Source organism: Anas acuta, chromosome Z (assembly GCF_963932015.1).
Source record: "Anas acuta chromosome Z, bAnaAcu1.1, whole genome shotgun sequence".
In the NCBI taxonomy this organism is placed as follows: domain Eukaryota; kingdom Metazoa; phylum Chordata; class Aves; order Anseriformes; family Anatidae; genus Anas; species Anas acuta.
This window is the reverse complement of record NC_089017.1, coordinates 7,293,124-7,312,270: the sequence shown is the minus strand read 5'-3', so window position 1 is coordinate 7,312,270 and position 19,147 is coordinate 7,293,124. Positions and strand designations below refer to the sequence as shown.

Below are 19,147 nucleotides of genomic sequence, written 5' to 3'. Positions count from 1 at the left end.
AATTTATATTTACTTGGCAGAGAAGACATGAAACTTGGTTTGGCAGTTGTGTTTAGCAAAACACTGGGAACTCAAGGGAAAAAATATTGCCTGGCTGAGTAGGTTGAACTAAAGCTGAGAAACGGGGCTCTGTGAATCTGAATTCAACCCAGTTTTTCAGAGCTACTTACCCAGTCTACTTCCACCATTGGCCAACTGACAGAAATTCAATATTTTTCTTTTAGTGAATGAAAAGCATAGTCAGAAACAGCCATTGGGTCAGAATCATATGCAAAAGCTCCTCTTGTGCTTTTGTTTCCTAATTGCTCTTGGAAGGATTTTTCGGACTGGGCTGACGCAGTTGTGTGTGTGAATTTCCTGGCAAATAAGGAAGGTGTCTGTGTCCAAAAGACATTTTAGAGTGTGAATTCACAGCTTTTCCATGTCTAATCAGGGAACGTAAACCATTAGCCACATGTTCTCCATTTCCATCACATTTTTTCACACTTAAACAGAAACATGCCAAAGAAAAGGTGCTACATTCTTAATGCCCCCAAATAGGAACCACGGGAGTCCGTTAAATGCTGTGGCCATTTCCAGCATACAAATCAATTTTCCTTGTGGTGGTGAAGTGGTGAATAATGCCTGGTTTGTTTAAAGGAGCATGACTGATTTTGGATGAAGGATCCTGTCACTTTGGCATTTTTAGTTTTATTTATTGCACGCAACCGTATAAAACTTGGTACTGGTCTCAGTGCCAGGCTTACTAGTGGAAAAGCTGAAAGGACCACATAACTCCTGGTGCAGCAAAGAGGTTCTCCTTCTGCAAGGCATCCTCTGGACTCCTGAGAAATTATTTTGAATAACATGGCAGAGAAGGATTTCATCAGTTGGCATCTGCTGGCTTTATTTTTTCTTCCATTTTGCCTGTGTCAAGATGAATACATGGAGGTGAGCAGAAGATCTTATAAACCAGTGGCCAAAGTATTGCAAAGTCACCACCAGACTGGCCATAAAGGTTCCAGAAGCAGGGAAATTTTGAAACAGCGGAGTCAACTTATAGAGTGGACTGTTGCTAATAGCTCTTCTACAGACCAAAATGTCCTGAGACCAGAGGTAGATGATGTAGAACTGACTACCTCAGATAGAGTCCAGGTACTCTGAATTAATCTTCTAAAGATAACTTTAAAGCTAATGAGAATATTTTTTGTTTTCTTCTAAGATTATTAACAATATGTTTATGAAATGAATTTTATTATAGCTGTATATTGGTCTGTATCCTGCTGGGTTGCTTTATAGGATCTTTAAATGAGCTGGCAGAGCCAGCAGTGTTTTTGGGACACTGGTAACAACATAGACAGAAGTCCTCTTTAGCTGAAACTACGATACAATGCAATTATATATTGTGATATACAGTCTCTTAACTATTTCAAGGTACTACTTAATTAATATATCAAGTTTTAGATTCAGTTAACTCATTTGGATGTGAAGGAAACTTAGAGAATTTATAGAGATATTTGGAAAGATTCAGTTAGAAGAGAATGAATTTCATTGAAAACTATGTATATAAAGTAGATTCTCTTGGGCTTGAGACAAACATAATGAAACTGAGTATTCAAAATTATTATTCTAAGGGATAGCTTGAAAAAACAAACAATAAAGTATTGAAGTGTTTGAGATCTGAATAGATTTAATAATGATATATATCTGCTTAGTGTCAGTGGAAAAAAGATTTGGAATGAAACTTTAAAAATCCTCTATAGTATCTGCTTTTTAAACTGAGGATCTTTTTATGCCTCTTACATGGCATTTTATATGTTAAAATCGTTAGCTCACAACAAAGAAATAATTGCATAATTTGATTATACAAAAAATATTGCAATCCAAATTTAAAAGGAAAACTGAAGGGCAGAAGACAAAGCTTTTCCCAGCACAACAAAATGATGCTCAAATGAAATTTTTGTTGATTGATATTTCTTAGAAACAAGAACATGAGTGTTTTGCTCTTATTTCTGATAGAAATGTTTGAGTCTTATGCAGTCCACAATTTATCCTTTGTGATGTAAAACAAATTTTCAGTTTGAACCATGACATTTTGAATCCCAAAAAATCACGGACATATAGACAAGTGTAGAATAACAATTTACTTCATGATAAGCAGAGGGGAGATTTGAGTTTAATCCTGTTTTAGGCTTAAAGAACTGAAACACATCTGAGTAAGGAATGAATTTAATACACCACTATATGCCCTGAATATAATATAAATGTAAATATATCATTTAATTTTTGTAGTGCATTGTATTTCATATTTCTTGAGCAGGAATTACATGTTTCTATAGTACACTGAACAAGATAGATATTTAACTGTAGGTATGCTAAATTACACTTGCAGTATACAAACAGTGTAAGCAAACAGATATACATGTATATATTCCAATGAGTCAGTTACCATGTGTGTTCCTCTTTACTGCATAGAGAACTGTACAGCTGCATACTATAGACCATATGTTATTGGTAGTTAAAGACAACTACTAACAAAATATCATATAATGCAGTATTTAATGCAGCATAATGATTTTTTAAGGTTAAAGCTCTCCATTACATGAAGTGCCACTGTTTTTAGGGTGCATGTGTCTCTCATCAGAGAGTTTAGTACATGTGCGGAGTTGCCTGCTGGGAGAAGAAGCTGTGACATTAAAAATGAGCCCAGCAAGCCTGAGTACAGCTGATGGCAGTCATTTACCTGCCAGTCCCCTCTCTGGGAAGCAATCTTTTTCTGGGGAAATGATGCAAGTTTTGGCTTACCGAAATGAAATGGAGCGCTAGCAGATGCGTGACAGGGCCAATCCATCACAGAGTGGCTGACGCAATAGGTATTTTCCATCTCCAAACTCCAGGGATTTCCAGGCAGAGAAAGAAAAGAGATGGTAAAGACTTGTTTTAATTTATGTCAAACTTCTCCCCTCCCCCTGAGCTATCTAAAAGCTGTTTTGCAGCTGCTGAAGACAACCAGTCTGTGAATGGAAATGTTTCACCCCTAAATCCTACTTTGCTGCTTATCCTAACTGTGAGTGGAGAATATAACCATCTAGTTAAAGAGTTTTAAAGATCTTATTCCCTGTTGTGGCACTGAGACTCTAGCATTTGTCTTTACTGCACTGGGTAAGAGGTCAGTTTCCACACCCCCAGTAACTTACGAAAAATATAATGCGTATTTCTCAAGCACATGGTTTCTTAATAAATGGAGAGAGCCATGCCAGACACATTTGTCCTTTTTAGCTTGCTCCTTTAAAACCTTCAGGTACTAGTCAAACTACCGGTGTTTTGCCTTGAAATCTGGTGGCTTGTTTATTTCATTGCTAGAAAAGGGGCATGGAGGACATTAGTGTCCACAATGAAATGCTATTTTACATCCAGAGCAGGAGCCAAGGACGGTGGCTGTACATTAATTGTCTCCTGCATTGTCTTAGATAGCACAATGAAAACCTATAAAATTATTCAGGAATTGAAAAAGGATTGGATTGCTTATAATGATTAGTTCACATCTTTAAATTAAGGGAATTTTATAGACCATCTGCTGCCTGGAACTGCCTCCTATATACTAAATCCTAGGAAATTCAACAAATATCTGCAATGTCATTGTTTCCAGTTTTCTAACTTTATTAGGATATCAGTGTGGTAGATATATTTCAAAAGCCCCTAAATCATACTCGTGTTCCAAAAGCAATGCCAAAGATTCATTGTGCAATAAAATTTATGTGCAAATGGCTGCATAGGACACCTTTGGCAAGTAGGCTGTAATTAATCTCTATGTCCCATTTGGGTGTAATTTTACATTAGCCACAGCTTTTTCTTTTAAATGTACTTTTCATGAAGTTCTCTGTTTTCAGAGATTAAAAAAGAATCCTCAATATTCATTGTTCTTGGCAGCCAGCTATGAACATTTTTTTCTTCCTCGTCAAAGGATTAGTAAAGATAATAAGTCAATACTACTTTATGACTTCCATAAGTAGCTATTTTCAAGTCAGTGGAACTGCGCTAGTACAACCAGGCTGGCAGGACTTGCCCCCTTTCACACATAATCTATTGAGTTTTTGGAGAGATTGTGTCAAATAGCTTTTGGCTATGACCAGCACTGGTATCTGTTTTGCAATAAAACTACTGCTTATCTAATAATGTTGGCCAGGATTTCAGTGCACTTTGTAAGAAAATAAATCTTACCTGTGCAGAGACTTTCACATGCCTGAGGTAAGGTTTTCTGACACTTGCAGTTCATTTTGCTGGACTCATGTTTTCCCTTACCAATTACCCAGAATTCTAAGTATTTAGGTATTTCCAGGCTGATAGTACTTATTTGCTCTTGGCAGAAGTGTATATAGTTGGCCCTCTTGTTTAATATGAATATCAAGCTCTTTCAAAGAAAAAGATGGAGATTTTATTCTTAGCCCATACTTGACATTAACATTTCTGATGATGCAAAATGTTTGCACAGTTCCAGTCCTCTTGTGTTTGGCTCCCCTTCAAGAACTGAAAATGAGCTGAAAGTAGGATTACTTCTTTTGTCATACTAGGAAACACTTGAACAGTGTGTCTGCTGATTATCAGATAAGTTCTTTGTAAAAACAGGGAGAGACAAAACAGCAAGAAAGATACAAACAGGTTCTCCAGGAAGAGATAGTCCAACAAGTAGAACTCATTTTTCTTTTTCAACATAGACCTTATCCAAAAGAAAGATGAAAAACATCTCATTGACCAAAATACCATAAATCCAAAGCTCTTCTGTCCACTGACAGGTCTTAACATTTCAACAAGTCTTTGAATATGGAGCAGGTTTGTTGAGCTGTCAGGTCAACCTTTCCTCCCATGGTAGCCTCACTGTCAGTGGTTCCAGATGCAGAGGAACATGTCTGTGGCATTGGAGGAGTAGCAGTATTTTGTTGGCATGAAAGGTGTTTTCTGTATTTATGACATAAATTCCCAAGCCTTTTGAAATGAATGAATTCTGAGGGTATGAATTCTAGGGACATGCTTGGAAGTGTTCAAAATGTGGGCAGAAAACCAGTGTTTCAAATCCAGCTGTTTACCTTGAGGACAGGAATACAGCACATCTGCATGTTCATTTGGCAGTTCCCATCTCACCAGAGGATCATTTGCTGCTGTTAAACCAACAGGTCTGCATTAAGTGAGTAATTTAAGGATGATAAAGATGATGGAAATAAAGGAAAGGAAGACCTATAAGAAAATTGAAATAGAAGATGTAGTTGGAACTATCCCCCTGCAGAATATAAGAACTGCAGATTTGTGCCTCTGGATAATAGCAAAAAATTGTGAGGGAAAAAAAAAAAAAAAAAAGTAGAAAAAATGAAGAATCAAACCTAGCACTTCTTCCTCAGCTGACCCACCAGAAGTTTTGTGACCACTGAATCACCACAGTTACAAAATCTAACCAGGATTGGATACGACTCCACTAGTATAAATACAATAATTTGGGAAAGAAAAGCACTGAAATGAAGCTATTATCAAACTACTATTACAGAAACTGAGCTGTTTGTAGTAAATGTATTAATTTATTTGTGTTGCACCTTGGCACTTTTTTAGGTTCTCCCAGCTTTAATAGCCTGTAAATATGCAAATCTGAGAGCTTTAACAGGAATATGCTGCATTTTTGAGTATCTCCTTCTGGCAGTGTGACCCAGTTTTCTTAATGCTAATTGAAGAATTGTTCATTGCTGATGGACAAATGGAATCCCTTTTTTTCCTGCCATTTGTTGCTCCTAGCCTTGCTTGTCAACAAAAGGCCAGCTGAAATGTGGGATCACTGAAAAGCAAGATAGGAACTGGAATATTCAGCTAACTTTCATTATTTGGTATTATTTTATTTTCAAAACCCCCACTACATTTGTTGACAACATTTTTATTTTGTATATTTATATTTATTTAATACTCATATAGGTCTTAGAACATTTGAAGAGCTTTTGCCTTAAATCTTCCAGAAATTACATCTTTAGGGAAAACCCAAGTATGAGAGATTTCATTCCAGATAAGAAATGTTTTGAAAACTTAGCAAATACATAAACAGAGGCTATGCAATGAAGACCCTGTAAGTGACATGTATATGATCAATGCAGTCCATGAACAAGTTATTTAAAATTTATTTTTGTGTACTTAGCCCCCGCAAACTGGACCACAGAATCCAGACTGTAGTTCCTGCTGCCGTGGTGACTTTGGAGTTCGGCTATACCAAGGACCCCCAGGACCTCCCGGCCCTCCTGGGATGCCAGGTAAAGAATGCACTGTAACTGATTTTTGAACAGTCTAATTAGAGACTACATATTACAGGCTATTCTTGAAGTACCAGAGAATGGTCCAAATCAGAATCTGGGAACAGATTCGGAAGCAAGTTTTTTCTATAATTTCTTGGGAAGACAGAGGTTTTCAGTTAGATTCTAAAGACTTTCCCAGTGTAGAACCAATTGTTAATAAAAATCAGCTTTCAAAAATTCATATTGAAAGTAATCTCCTTATGTTTCTAGGCCAAATTGTTCTGTCTTCTTAGAGCAGCATGAAGCTTCCATTAAACTTGGAAGAACTTGTTTCCTGGAGTTGATTATTGCTTTCACCTCTGAATAGTGAAGCAATAATGGATTGCTGGATAGCAATGCTATTGTGTACTGTATGCAGGAGTTTTTTTCATCTGGCACACTGCTAGCCAAATTTTTACAAAGAGACACACATTCTACTATTTTCTCATGGAAACTTCTTCTTTTTCTTCTTTCTTGCTGTCTTCCACAATAAAAAGTAGTTCTTCTTTAAATTAAAAATGCACACGGAAGAACAGGATACACAAAACTAGAAAAAGAAGAGCCTACAGAACGGAAAAAGCTAGTTGTATGTTTGTCTGTTTGCCACAGCAGTTACCTTCAGGGATTTGAAAATGATCATTCTTAAAGCAGATGTATAATGTAAATAAATCTAATGGTGAGGCTTCTTGTACAGAAGTAACTGCATTGTGTACTAATACATAGTCAACTTCTTAGAAGTTGCACAAAATTTTTATTACACCCACTCTTTTAAGGCTGCAGGTCAATAAAGTGGGACGCAGCCCAGTCCCAGCTTTGCCCTTTCCTCATGCCAGGATGTAACTCTGTCACACTCTTGTGTTACCAAAGGATGCCACAAATGTGTGGCAAGTGGCAACCTTACACAACCTAGAACTTCTGTTTCATTCAACTGCTGCGTTTCCTATCATTGTGCACTTGAGGGAAATGACAACAGCTGTTCTTCCTTTGATTGAAACAAATACAAATACCACTTGTACATTTCTGTTCTGAGCTGTTAGAAAAGTAGTGCTGTTCTTTTAGGAAAGATCATTCTTGTTATTTTTAGGAATTATTGATTTCTCCATTCAGACAAACAAAAATTGGTTCATTTCTTCTATTATCTAGCTTGTTAGTTTGAAGTAAATTTTTTCTTAGTACAAAAACTTTAAAGAATCACGTATTCATACTTGATCACAGACAACATAACTCTTCTTATAAATTCATAACTAAAGTGACTAATCAGAGAACAAGCAGAGTGACAAAGAATCTAATTCAAATTCACATTGAATTAGAACAATGATGACACCAATTAATCCTCTGAGTACTTAATTGAAAGGTCAGGCTCTTGCTTCAGTCAGGCATAATAACTACTCAGTTATTCTGGCCAACTTTAACATTTTGTCAGTCGCATAGTCACACATGTTTGCTCAGTAATTTCCTCAGTAAACACTGGGAAGTAAGTAATACTGCAGATACAGAAACACATTTTTATAATGACCCTTTTTATAAGAAGCCATCTCAGAAAAGTTTCATTATAAGGCTTTTGTCTTTAATCAATCAACCTCTTTGAGCTAACCAGCACCCTAAGAATGTAGCTCCTCCAATTCTTTACACAGATGGGTGATTTAACTAGTTTAAGATTACATCTACTCTCCATTTGTGTGGACAATTTCTAAAGACAGCAAACTGTTCTTCAAAATTATCTCATCTTATACTAGTTAACTTGAATCAACAGGAAATAGGTTTTTACACAAAAGAAAAAGCAAGACTATATATGTAGTCACCAGGTACGTGTCAGCTGGCAGTGGCCTTCACTTTCCCTAAGCCTCATGTCCACTGAGGTCTCTTCCTTGCATACTTCCCCAGTAGCACAGTGACCCAAGAAACCTGCCGTTTATACAGCACCAAGATAGCATGAGGATTAACTCTTAAATACCAATGTATGTCCTTCTGGAAACATGCTCATCAAAACCCTTACCTTCATCCTAAACACAAAACAAAACTGTTTCTTATCCATCACAACTCAATATGGTTTTTATTATGAAAAGTGCACGTGCTGAAAACCTGTAGAAAAGGACCCTGTCAAAGGTAGCTGTTAAAATGTATTATATGAAATAATTGAAGTTAAACAGAAAACTTTATTTCTTTCAAGGAAATCATGGAAACAATGGAAACAATGGAGCAACTGGCCAGGAAGGAGCCAAAGGTGAGAAAGGAGACAAAGGAGATATGGGACCAAGGGGTGAGCGTGGCCATCATGGACCCAAAGGCGAGAAGGGTTATCCTGGGATTCCTCCAGAGCTACAGGTACAAAACTGCTTGTGTCAGCTCCAGCAGTAACTAATGCAGGATACTTAAGCAAATCCACCTGTAAATGAATACAGTGAAAGATCTATATAGTGTTTGTCATGACTGGCAAATATGCTCTGCATGATCTTTCTGGGAAGGAAAGGCATCAGGGCTTAGCCTTTTTTAGAGTAAGGTTCCAGCTAAGAAATGGGCAGGAAGAAACAAATGGCTCCTTTTTATGACAGAAAGACAGTACCTGGGTCATTAAAGGTGAATAATAGGGACTATAATTTTTCTATTAAGCTGTACTATACACATAACTCTGTGCTTCCTAGGGCATGTGAAAAGAGTAAAGGATTTACTCAGCCTCATGTTTCTCAAGTCAGTCAGGCCTTGTGAGATTCTCATAAGCACATGTAACCAAATCCTTAAAGTATTGGGTCAAAACCTTTGAGTGCAGACCATAACCCTCTGGTTTTGAAAAATACCCTTCAGTTATCAATCTGTGGTTTTAGAAGTCTCAATATCTGAAATATGTTGAGAAACATGTAGGGTCTGCCTAGGAATGAGCAAGCTGAAAGCCAGGAAAGCATAAAAATATGGGTTTGAGCCTGAGCTGATAAGCTCTGCTGAGGAATGGATATATTTGTTTGGGCCCAATATTGTGTTGACCTAATCCCCTAGCTTTTGGATTAGAATTTATTCATGTCCCAGGAATTCAGCAGATGGTGGAAATCTTACATATATAAACCTGCAGTATGGCAGAGGCATGGTGTAGTCTTGTTCTTAAGGCAACCAAAAGCAAATAGGACTTGAATAACTAGGACCTTTGACTGCTGCTGAAAACAGGATTTAAGAGTTGCCCACACTATACACTGCATTGTGAGTATATTTGAGCAGTTCATCAGCAGTAGCAGGAGTAGACTTGGGTATGTCTATGATACAGTGCAGCATAGGTGCTAAAAGCAAAATATAGATGCATGGTAAGCCTTTGGATGTATCCCCACTGGTATCCAGCTGCCACTATGGAATGGACTTCTGTAGGTATTGTCAGATCAGCCAGTCACATACAGGGGAATCCTAAAGCACTTCAGATAGTGCTAGATACATTTGTGTGGGCACCTTGTTGGGAGTCAGATTTAGCTCCAAATTAACATAGTTTAGGAGGCTACTTACGAGGAAAGCATCTGAACTCCCATTACATACGCATTATATACTCATTATGTACTCCTATTTATACTCATTGGGGACCTAGAAGAACAACTCAGCTTAAAATGACGGTCATTGCTGCTTTTGGACAGATGTGTCTTCACATTCTGTGGACTATACTGTCTTGATCTCCAGTAACTATAAGGGAGTTTACATCCTCACTCGCATGTACACCCTTAAATGGAAGTATCTTAGTCTTGAGCTGATTCCTACCCCTAAACTCAGTTTACCACAGAAGGTACAAAATGGGATGTAGTAAACATGCAGGAAAAAGAATCCCACTTCTAAACCCTCCAACTATAAGCAAAACTGAAATTCTGATCTATTTACAAATCTATATCTTTTAACTGAAAGGTATTGCTCCAAGTAACAGTCATTTACATGTTTTATATCCTCATAAAAGTATGCAAATTAACAGCAAAATCACCAGTAGAGACAACCTGTGTAATGTGGGGAAATGACTGTAGATTTCTCAGCATTGTGTATGCTTGAATTCTCAGCCTTAGGTTGCACAAAGATGCAATAGTTGCACAGAATAAAAAACACGATGAAAATAGCTTCCAAAACTAATGGACTTTTGTGATATAGCAGAATTATATTAGCACTCTTTAAGAATTAACCAGAATTAACATTATAGCTGAATATCTTGAAAAACATATTGGTTGTAATTACATTTGGCATAGACATTTTTGCAGTTTTAAAATGAGTGATCAGTATTTCTTCTTACACATAGTGGTAGGAACTATTTTTAATAGTTACATTTAAAAATTCCTGTATTGTAGAGCATATCATTTCTTATTCATATCATGTTTAAGAACTTTAGAGAGGGGATAGAGTGGCAAAAAACTTTTAAATACAATCCTGGTTTAAGCACACAATTATTTTGAAAGACTTGCATTTCTATGTTTATCTGCTAATCCAAAATGAGACAGAGGAAAAAAGGACATCTTTTTCAGCTGTTTTGGTCAGCCCAAGAAAATAGCTTAGGGTCAAAAAACGTGAAATGGAGTCTAAAAAAATATTATAAATTCCATCAAGTGGCCATTACGGCTCCTATGCTTTAACACATGATGAATTTTGATGTGATCCTGGCTGAGAAACAAGAAGTTAACAGTTTGCTGTCAGAGAAAATGTATCAAGCATGGATAAAGAAAATCAGCCCAAACTCTCAGCTCACATCTGGAGTGCCTCAGATTTCTGAGCAGATGGCTAATGATTTCCATTGTTGGATCTAACCTGGCATCTGATTTTGCCTTTTTCAGTTTTGTTCTCATTTGTATCTGAAATCAAAAGAAGTTTGGGGTGGTTTTATTTGTTTGTTTGTTTGTTCTTTAATACCATTGTAGCTGGAATTTCATGAAAAGTATTGTTTTTGTGGAGATCATTAACAGCTGTAATTGAACACTTTCCTTCTAAGAAATTAAGAGACAATAATAAAGTGTCTTTCAAATCACTGTGTGACTTTCTCACATCCAGGCATTGTAATTCTGCCTCTACCCCACCCACTGACAATCAGATGGGGGTATCACAGACTTAAAGAAGAGATAATCTTCCTTACCCATGCAAAATAGTTCTATACAGGTCATTCCCTGGTATCTTACTGGGAATAATCAAAATTGTCTAGTGTGGGAGGTTTTGCACTGCTCCTTGTGAAAAATTTTTCCATGGCCAGTATGTCCCACTGCAAGAAGTATAATATGAAGTTCAAGCACAGTTCTCACTTTCTTAGTTTCCTCTTTTTATCTCCACCACCCTTTGTTGTCATGACTCAGGGGTACAGGGCAAGAAAGAAAAAGTGCTGATTGCTGAATCTCACTCACTGAACTTTTAGAATATCTCTGATAAAAATGCTTGATGCATCTCTGTAGGTAGTTAGCAAGAAACACCACTATGTATGGGTTTTACCAAGATTACATTTTTAAACATTCAGTTAGGCAATGTCCAGCCTAACTGCATTGGCGAACATATAAAAATTAACTACATCACATGTATCAAAAACACCATACATTTCCATAACAGTTGTCTATTGCATCATTCTAGAGAGAGTCAAAGGTAAATAAAATCCCAAACTAAGGTTCTGCTCTGCAAATTCTTGCCCATACACTTACCTTTACAGTCATGAATAGGGCAATTGAATGTAAGAAAGCTAGCACTCTTCCAGTTTCCTTCAATGGGAGTGTTGTTACTGGTGTTTAATGGCCTTGGATCAGGCCCTAGAAGAACATCTCTGTCAGGAAAATAAACAGACTGCAAATACAGGAATAAAATTGTAGCTGATTCCTCTATACATGTACACGTAATGGACAACTGACTGAGAACTGCATTTTTCCAGGTTGCTTTCATGGCTTCCATGGCTACTCACTTCAGCAACCAGAACAGCGGGATCATCTTCAGTAGTGTTGAAACCAATGTTGGAAATTTCTTTGATGTTATGACTGGGAGATTTGGTGCTCCGGTGAATGGTGAGTGCTTGTGAAACAAAATAATGCAGTTCTGGAGCTCTGGGGAGAAGCGTGATCAGTAATGGTGAGAAAACAGAGCTGTGTTATAACAAGGAACTGATGAAATATTATGATTGCCACTTGCTTTCAGGGAAATTATACTGGAAGCTGAGCAAGCCAAGAGAAGGCTTGCTAGCCAGCAAGTTAGTGCTAGCACAAAGGCAGAAGAAAGAGGCATTACCAGATCTGGGGAAGGAGCAAGATGGTCTGCTTTGAGACCTTTAGCCCTTCCGCCAGTGTGATGGTATAACCATGGCCACATGTTGCAGCAGCTTCTCATCCACCTCCTGCCTCCAGCCATTCACTCCATCCTTGTCTTCCCTTGAATCTGCCCATCTGTGAGATGGCCAACAGCAGATGTGGCTGGAACCAAGGCATTACAGTTTTTCCTGAGTTATTTTTCTGCTACATCAATCCCCCCTCGCAGCTGTGGCACAGGAGGAACAATATAAGACGGGGGAGAGAGGGCCATAACCAAACACACATGTAGGCAAAGCCTAAGACCATCTTCCTTCACTTGGCCTTTCTCACCTTTCCATTCATTTACCCAGAGCTATGAGAAGTGATGTTAGATTAAATGGAAGTTAGGCCCTCCGAGCTTGCCATGGCACTTGTCTTACTGGTGGCTAGAGCTACCGATCACAGCTCACAGCTGCCCTCTTTGGAGCTTACTATATATGTGGATGTTAAATTTTGACCCACAATGATTCAGTGACTTTGATGCATTCTCCAGGCTCCCACTGTAGGTTCAGTGCTACAGAATTACTCTTCAAAGAGCAGGAGCTTGTCCTCTCTCCTGTGGGTGTCTTGTATATCTCATGATACATGGCACAGTTGCACAGACAGCATTGTTGGCACCTTTCAGACAGTGAAAGAGCTAGAAGGAAAAAGGGTGATGGCAAGGGATGCATTGTTCAAACAGAAGTGGTGGCTATGCCTACATTTTGGGGGATGGGATGTGGCATGGCCAGGAGAGCAGCAGCAAGTACCAGCATGCTGGCTGCATGACAGCCTCTGTGGCTGAGCCCAGCCTGGCCTGGAGGCTGCCCTTTTAGGAACAGGCAGCAGCAAGAAAGCAAAGATTAAAAAAAAAAAAAAAAAAAAAAAAAAAAGGTGAAAGAGAGCTCACAGAACTCAGCCTCTGGGAAATTTCTCTTTTGGTGTGATGGAAGGGATGGGCAGTCCTGTCATGTTCAAGTAAAGTCTGAAATAGGATGTGGCTTAACCCCTGCCATAGGCAGAATAAAAATGAGACAGATTTTGGTCTCACTACAAGCAGAAGAAAAATACTCACTGATAACTATAAGCGATTTTTGGTCTCAGTTGTTTGGCTTTCTAAGCAAGAAGCATAAGCCTGCAGTGTGACTACCTTCTTCAACAAACAAAACATACTACATTTTGCCATCTTTTCAGGGGTGTATTTCTTCACCTTCAATATGATGAAACATGAAGATGTGGAGGAAGTGTATGTGTACCTGATGCATAATGGTAACACAGTATTCAGCTTATATAGGTAAGTAAAGGGTCAGGCCATTTTCACTGCAAAAGACATGTTTGCATAGGTGTGATTGGTTGCTCACGTTTCAAAAAATATTAAGTTGTTCTTTCTTTGAAGAAATTCTGTAGGGTGACAAAAAAAAAAAGAAAAAGTACTATATTTTGCTCTCCTCAACTTTCAAATTTGTATCCTACCTGCCACAGATGCTGGACCACAAATTCTGCCTTGATCAGAAGTTCCTCAGTGCTGAGGGGAATGTAATTAGCACTGCAATTCAGGGTTGGAGTTCACTGGTAGCATGATGTAATTCTGCTAATACATATCTTCATCCTCACTTTGTCTGTCAGAGAAAGGGTGTAATGAAGTGTCCAGCAGCTAATAATAGTCTTGTGAAAGACTATTTTCCTTAAAGGTGGAGAGCATTTAAACTGCAATAGTGAAGATGGGTGAGAAGTGAAGGTGTTCCACTTGCTAGCTTTGTTATCTTCAACACACTTTGAATAAAAAAGTTTCTGAACTTTTATGAAGTTAATGTTACTTGAAGAATCATCAAGAATAGGATCCATTTCTAGCTTAGTTACTCCTATAAAGACTACGCTGAGAAGCTTGTAGCCAAGTGGACATCTGAAAAAAGTGTTTGGAAAAAAGTTATTTTTTTGATACAAACATAGAGTCTGGTGCCAAAATCAAGTTTTCCTCCAAAGTTTGACTAAACAGATATGAAATCTTAGATTCAACACACTGGATTTTAGACACTTAGACAACAGTGGCTTCATTTAAGCTGCCTTGTTGAAGCTGCTTCTTCAACAGCCAGTAACAGAAACCACCGAAGCGTGCTTCGTTCCCAATAGATCTTTCCTTCAAAACAAAAAGCACCCAGATCTTTTCCCCTAATGTATTAATGTCAGAAAAGGCAACAAATGGAGGAGGAAAGGGAACTAACACTCAAACAAGTTGGTGGGTTGGGTTAGCCCACATGATACACGCCTAGGTTCCAACAGATGACCTCAGGATGGTGCAAACTTCCTGTCTCCATCTTTTGCCCGTGCAGGGAGCTCAGGGACTCAGCCTACAGGAGAATCCCAACCTAGAGGCATTTAAAATTGACTGGGATGAATTACAGGGAAAGAGAGAGCATCACAGGAAGCCTGGAGTGTTGTGAAGAATGAGCAGAAGTTTATTTTAAAGCATAAATTCATATCTGTGTCATGGGGAAAACAAAAACAAAACCACATAATTTAAACTTCTAGAATTCCAGATTTTCAGAAAGAATGATACAATTAATTATATAAGGTGCAGAGGTTGTCTAACAGATCAAATGGACAGAAATGCCAAAGTTTCCACATAAAGCTGAAAAAATGTTGGCAAGCCTTTCCAGGAAGATTTGCTCAGGATAACAGCATGCTTTCTCATGTTCTTTTTTAAAGTTGTTTGCATGATCATTGCTGACAAAGAAAAAACTGATTTGTTAAAATATTCATCCTTAGCTATGAATCGAAAGGGAAAGCAGACACTTCAGGAAACAGTGCAGTGCTAAAACTTGCCAAGGGAGATGAAGTCTGGCTGCGAATGGGAAATGGAGCTCTCCATGGGGACCATCAACGCTTCTCCACCTTTGCTGGGTTTCTTCTCTTTGAAACCAAGTAAAGAGAGAAACAACCAAGTAGGTGTTTACCTGAGGAAGCTTCTTATTGGGAACTGGCATTTTTCTTGGACTGTGGAATTGCATTATGACATGTAAAGATCAAGAAGGCTTGTTTTGATGCAATGTGTTGCTATTTCTGTATCAGAGATGAGCCGAATACACCAGGTAGTTGACACAATTACAGACGCACGGAGGGTGTATTGTCATCTAGGCTGAAGCTGTTCAATGTTGTGATTGCTGTCTTCTCCAAAGCGACTGAAAAACAAAGGGGAAGGAGATTTAATAATTTAGAGAGCAGTTTGCACAGTAAAGCCAATTTTGTCTGTAAATATACTCTAGTTAAATACACACCAGGAAGTGAACAATTGATTCATGTTTTTCTGTTCTTTTATTCAGTTCTTATGACATGTTCATTTAAATTTGCATCATAGAAACAGGCCTGAATGAATTGTAAGTAGGCTCTGCTGAGACCAGATTTAAAGGAAGCTTGGACTAGAATGAACTTTACAAATAGAAGGAAAAAAAATGTGAAAATTAAGATGTCAAGGATTCAGGTTTATTGCATCCCCATCTCAAACCTCTGAAGATAATTTTTGATAGAGTTATAGATTTTTAGTACATATTTATGCTTGCTCTCAAAAAAAAAAAAAAAAAAAAAAAAGTAATAATTGTTGCCTTAGTAGGAGCTGAAAGCTAAGGTAATTTAGTCTGCAGGGTGCAGGAGACTGGACAGGGGAACTATAATGTTTCTTCCAAGCTTTTCAGCTGTTGAAACCTGATGTAACTGAATGCAAGCTGTCAAAGCAGAGGTATATATGCTGGAGAAGTTGGGATATGTCAACAGCACAAACAGAGAAACAGACTGTGAAGTTTGGAGCTCTTTTAGAAGGATGTATATTTTAGTATGACATATTTACTTAGCAGCGAAGTTGTTGATACAGTTTTCTTACCAACCTTCCAAGAGCCAGTATTTCAGGAAAAGACATTGCAGCCTGGCAAAGCAGCAGAGATCCAGTTCATATTTAACTGGTGAAAGCAAACACTGGCTGGCTCAGTAGTTCTGACCACAGTAAATCAGGTCATTCTTCAGCATTAATATTTCACTAATATTTGCCACCAGTTTTTCAAAATGTGGCTACCTGAAATCCTGTCTTGCTATTTTCTTTTCATCAGAATCAGCACCTAATATGCTAAAACAATATTGAAGTTTGTATATATTTTCTGCACATTCTGTCTCTCCACACACAAGCTAATGAAATACAAATTGCATTTTAAAAGGGGATCACACAGACACTACCTGTCATTATTGTGTAACAAGCAGGTGAGGTTAGGGCAATATTTATCTTAAATTCTCTTCTATTGGCTAAAGATACTATTATCTCTCCAATAGAGAAAGTGAATCAAAATCTGCCCTATCGGTGTCTGTGTTCTTGTGCGCTTTCCTAGTGTATGGAAACCATGTCTTATGATGAAAAATGCATGTTGATACTTGATGATTATGACTTGTGATTTTTTAGTTTTATGCATCAACCACTGAAAATACTAGCTTTAATGAACTGTCCTTTGATGACTTGTATTTTTTTTACATGTTTTTGGGTTGGGTTTGCACCACGTATGTTTTAAAAACATGAGACCATGTTATTTTAATTCGTATTTTAGTAACATTCTGGCATGCCTTCAATTTAAAACTCACTCACCAGGTAATCAGAAAATTTTATTCTTCTGGAGTAAGTGCACAAGGTGTATGAGATATATGGCACCATGAACTAAGGTTCACAGTCAGAAAAATCTTGAAAAAAAATATTTCTTGTTTTTTTTTTTTTTTTGAATGTTTGCTTACTTTGTAAAACATATATTTACCCAATAAAGATTAATAGACATAAAACTGTAATGGTTTGTTCATATCTATATTTACTATAATACTTCTGAGATCAGCCAAAGACAGCTACCATTTGGAGGTTACAGAGATACATTCATAATATGTATTTCTCAAGCATTAATTTAATTAATCTAAACTGGAGAAAGACAGTACTTCAGATCAAAAATACACTCATTTATATATACATATGCATACATAAGAATTTAAATAACTAAGATTTCCTTTAAGGACTTAATTTTCCTTTGTGGCATGACTACTTTAATTCATTTTGGTCAGAATAAACTGCTTACGAATGATGATACATACACTCATTTTAAGGTTCTTTACATTATCTCTTGTAATGGCCATGATATAAAAGAAAGCCAAGTTGTACCATTCTCATTTTATGTCATTTTCATGAATTTAGTACAACTTGGACTGCTAAAACAGGGTGAAAGGCAACTGAGAATAACCATGAAAGCTTTCTGATGACAGCTATATGGTCTTAGTTCCGATGTTAATATTAACAGTTTGGTTTTTTTTTTAATCAAAATTGAAACTTCCTGGCATTTATAAGAAATCTCTACAGACTTTTCTGTGCAAAGTTACTGCATGTAATCTCTGCTGACTGATTGCTGTGATACTTACATTTTAATTGCTAACTTACATATTAGTTTCAAAGATCCTTCAAAATATAGCAGCTGATGTAGAAATCTATGTGTGTGTTCCCATCCCTCAAAATATTATCAAGTTTTATATTCAGTAAGTTTTGTGGAACATGTGTTTGTCTCAGAAATGTTTATGAAAATTAGTCACCTTTCCATTGCTGTCAATAATTGAAAGCCTTTAAGAGATACTCTCCCCCCCAAAAAAAAATAAAATAATAATTTAAAAAAATATATATATATATATAGTCTTGTTAACAAAGACTTTTCTTCTTTGTTTTAAAATAACTGATTTTGATTTCTTGTAAGTTGTGTTACAAGTGAAAAAAACTCTTGGAAACTCAAAAACACTGCCCCATACACAGTTTGTGCCCTGCTCTGTATGAATCGCCAGCCCCTACTCCTAGTCCTCCTTTCCCCCAAGGACCTCTGTCCTTCCCTGTGACAGTACCCTGCCTCTCAGCAGCAGCCTTGCAATGTGGCACCTCTCAGCTCCAGCTGTATTAGGAGCATTAAGGCTGCATTTTGCAAAGGGCTGCGTGTCACTTGAGAGATGATGCGGCATGAAATGAAACCTAACTGAAGGAAAATGTCTTAGGTCTGAGTCCCAGTTTCACGACTGGTGTTTTAAGAAAGCAGAACTTGCCAAGAAAGAGAATTTGGTAGGAAACAGTTTGCAGGGAAAAGCATAAAGCAGGAGCAATGGGGAGTTTAGACTTCAAGTGAGCAGAATGTAGATGAGTGCAAAAGAAAGGCAAAAAACTTGTTGTTGTGGTCTCTGGTATGGCCTGGCAGCACAAAGGAAGTGCATGTCCAGAGGAATTAGTTGGGAAACATTGACATCAAAAGAGTAAAGCACTCAGAGTATTTATTTGTGTTTGATAAAGGACCAACAATTGAATACACTTCAATTGAAAACGCATATTTTGCATAAAAAGCTCTGTTAAATTTACCGCTGACTCTGTAGTGAAAATATACTTGAAAAATTTGTGGGTTTAAGCAAAGTGAGTAGGTATTTAATTACAGTGACACTCAGATCTTCCATCTTCCCTATGAAATTTCTAAATGCAACTCAACTGCTTTCTGAAGAAATGTTTTAACTGTTTGTTGTTGTTGTTGTTGTTGTTTTGGTTTGGTTTGGTTAAAAAACATTTACCTCATAACTAACAGGCCTGATTAAAAT

The 19,147-nt window shown here is 37.5% G+C and overlaps 1 protein-coding gene across 2 annotated transcripts; it reads left to right on the top strand.

Annotated features, from left to right (window-relative positions):
• Window positions 1–613: 613 nt before the first annotated feature.
• C1QTNF3 (C1q and TNF related 3) lies at window positions 614–16,109 on the top strand. 2 transcript variants are annotated; one of them, XM_068667080.1, is made up of 6 exons: window positions 614–1,134; window positions 6,149–6,260; window positions 8,452–8,606; window positions 12,130–12,259; window positions 13,712–13,811; window positions 15,284–16,109. In XM_068667080.1, the coding sequence occupies exons 1-6, from the start codon at window positions 847–849 to the stop codon at window positions 15,441–15,443; spliced, it is 945 nt and encodes a 314-aa protein (XP_068523181.1). In that variant the 5' UTR covers window positions 614–846; the 3' UTR covers window positions 15,444–16,109. The 2 variants fall into 2 exon arrangements, with proteins under 2 accessions (XP_068523181.1, XP_068523182.1); XM_068667081.1 differs by having other exon boundaries at window positions 623–930.
• The last annotated feature ends 3,038 nt before the right edge of the window (window positions 16,110–19,147 follow it).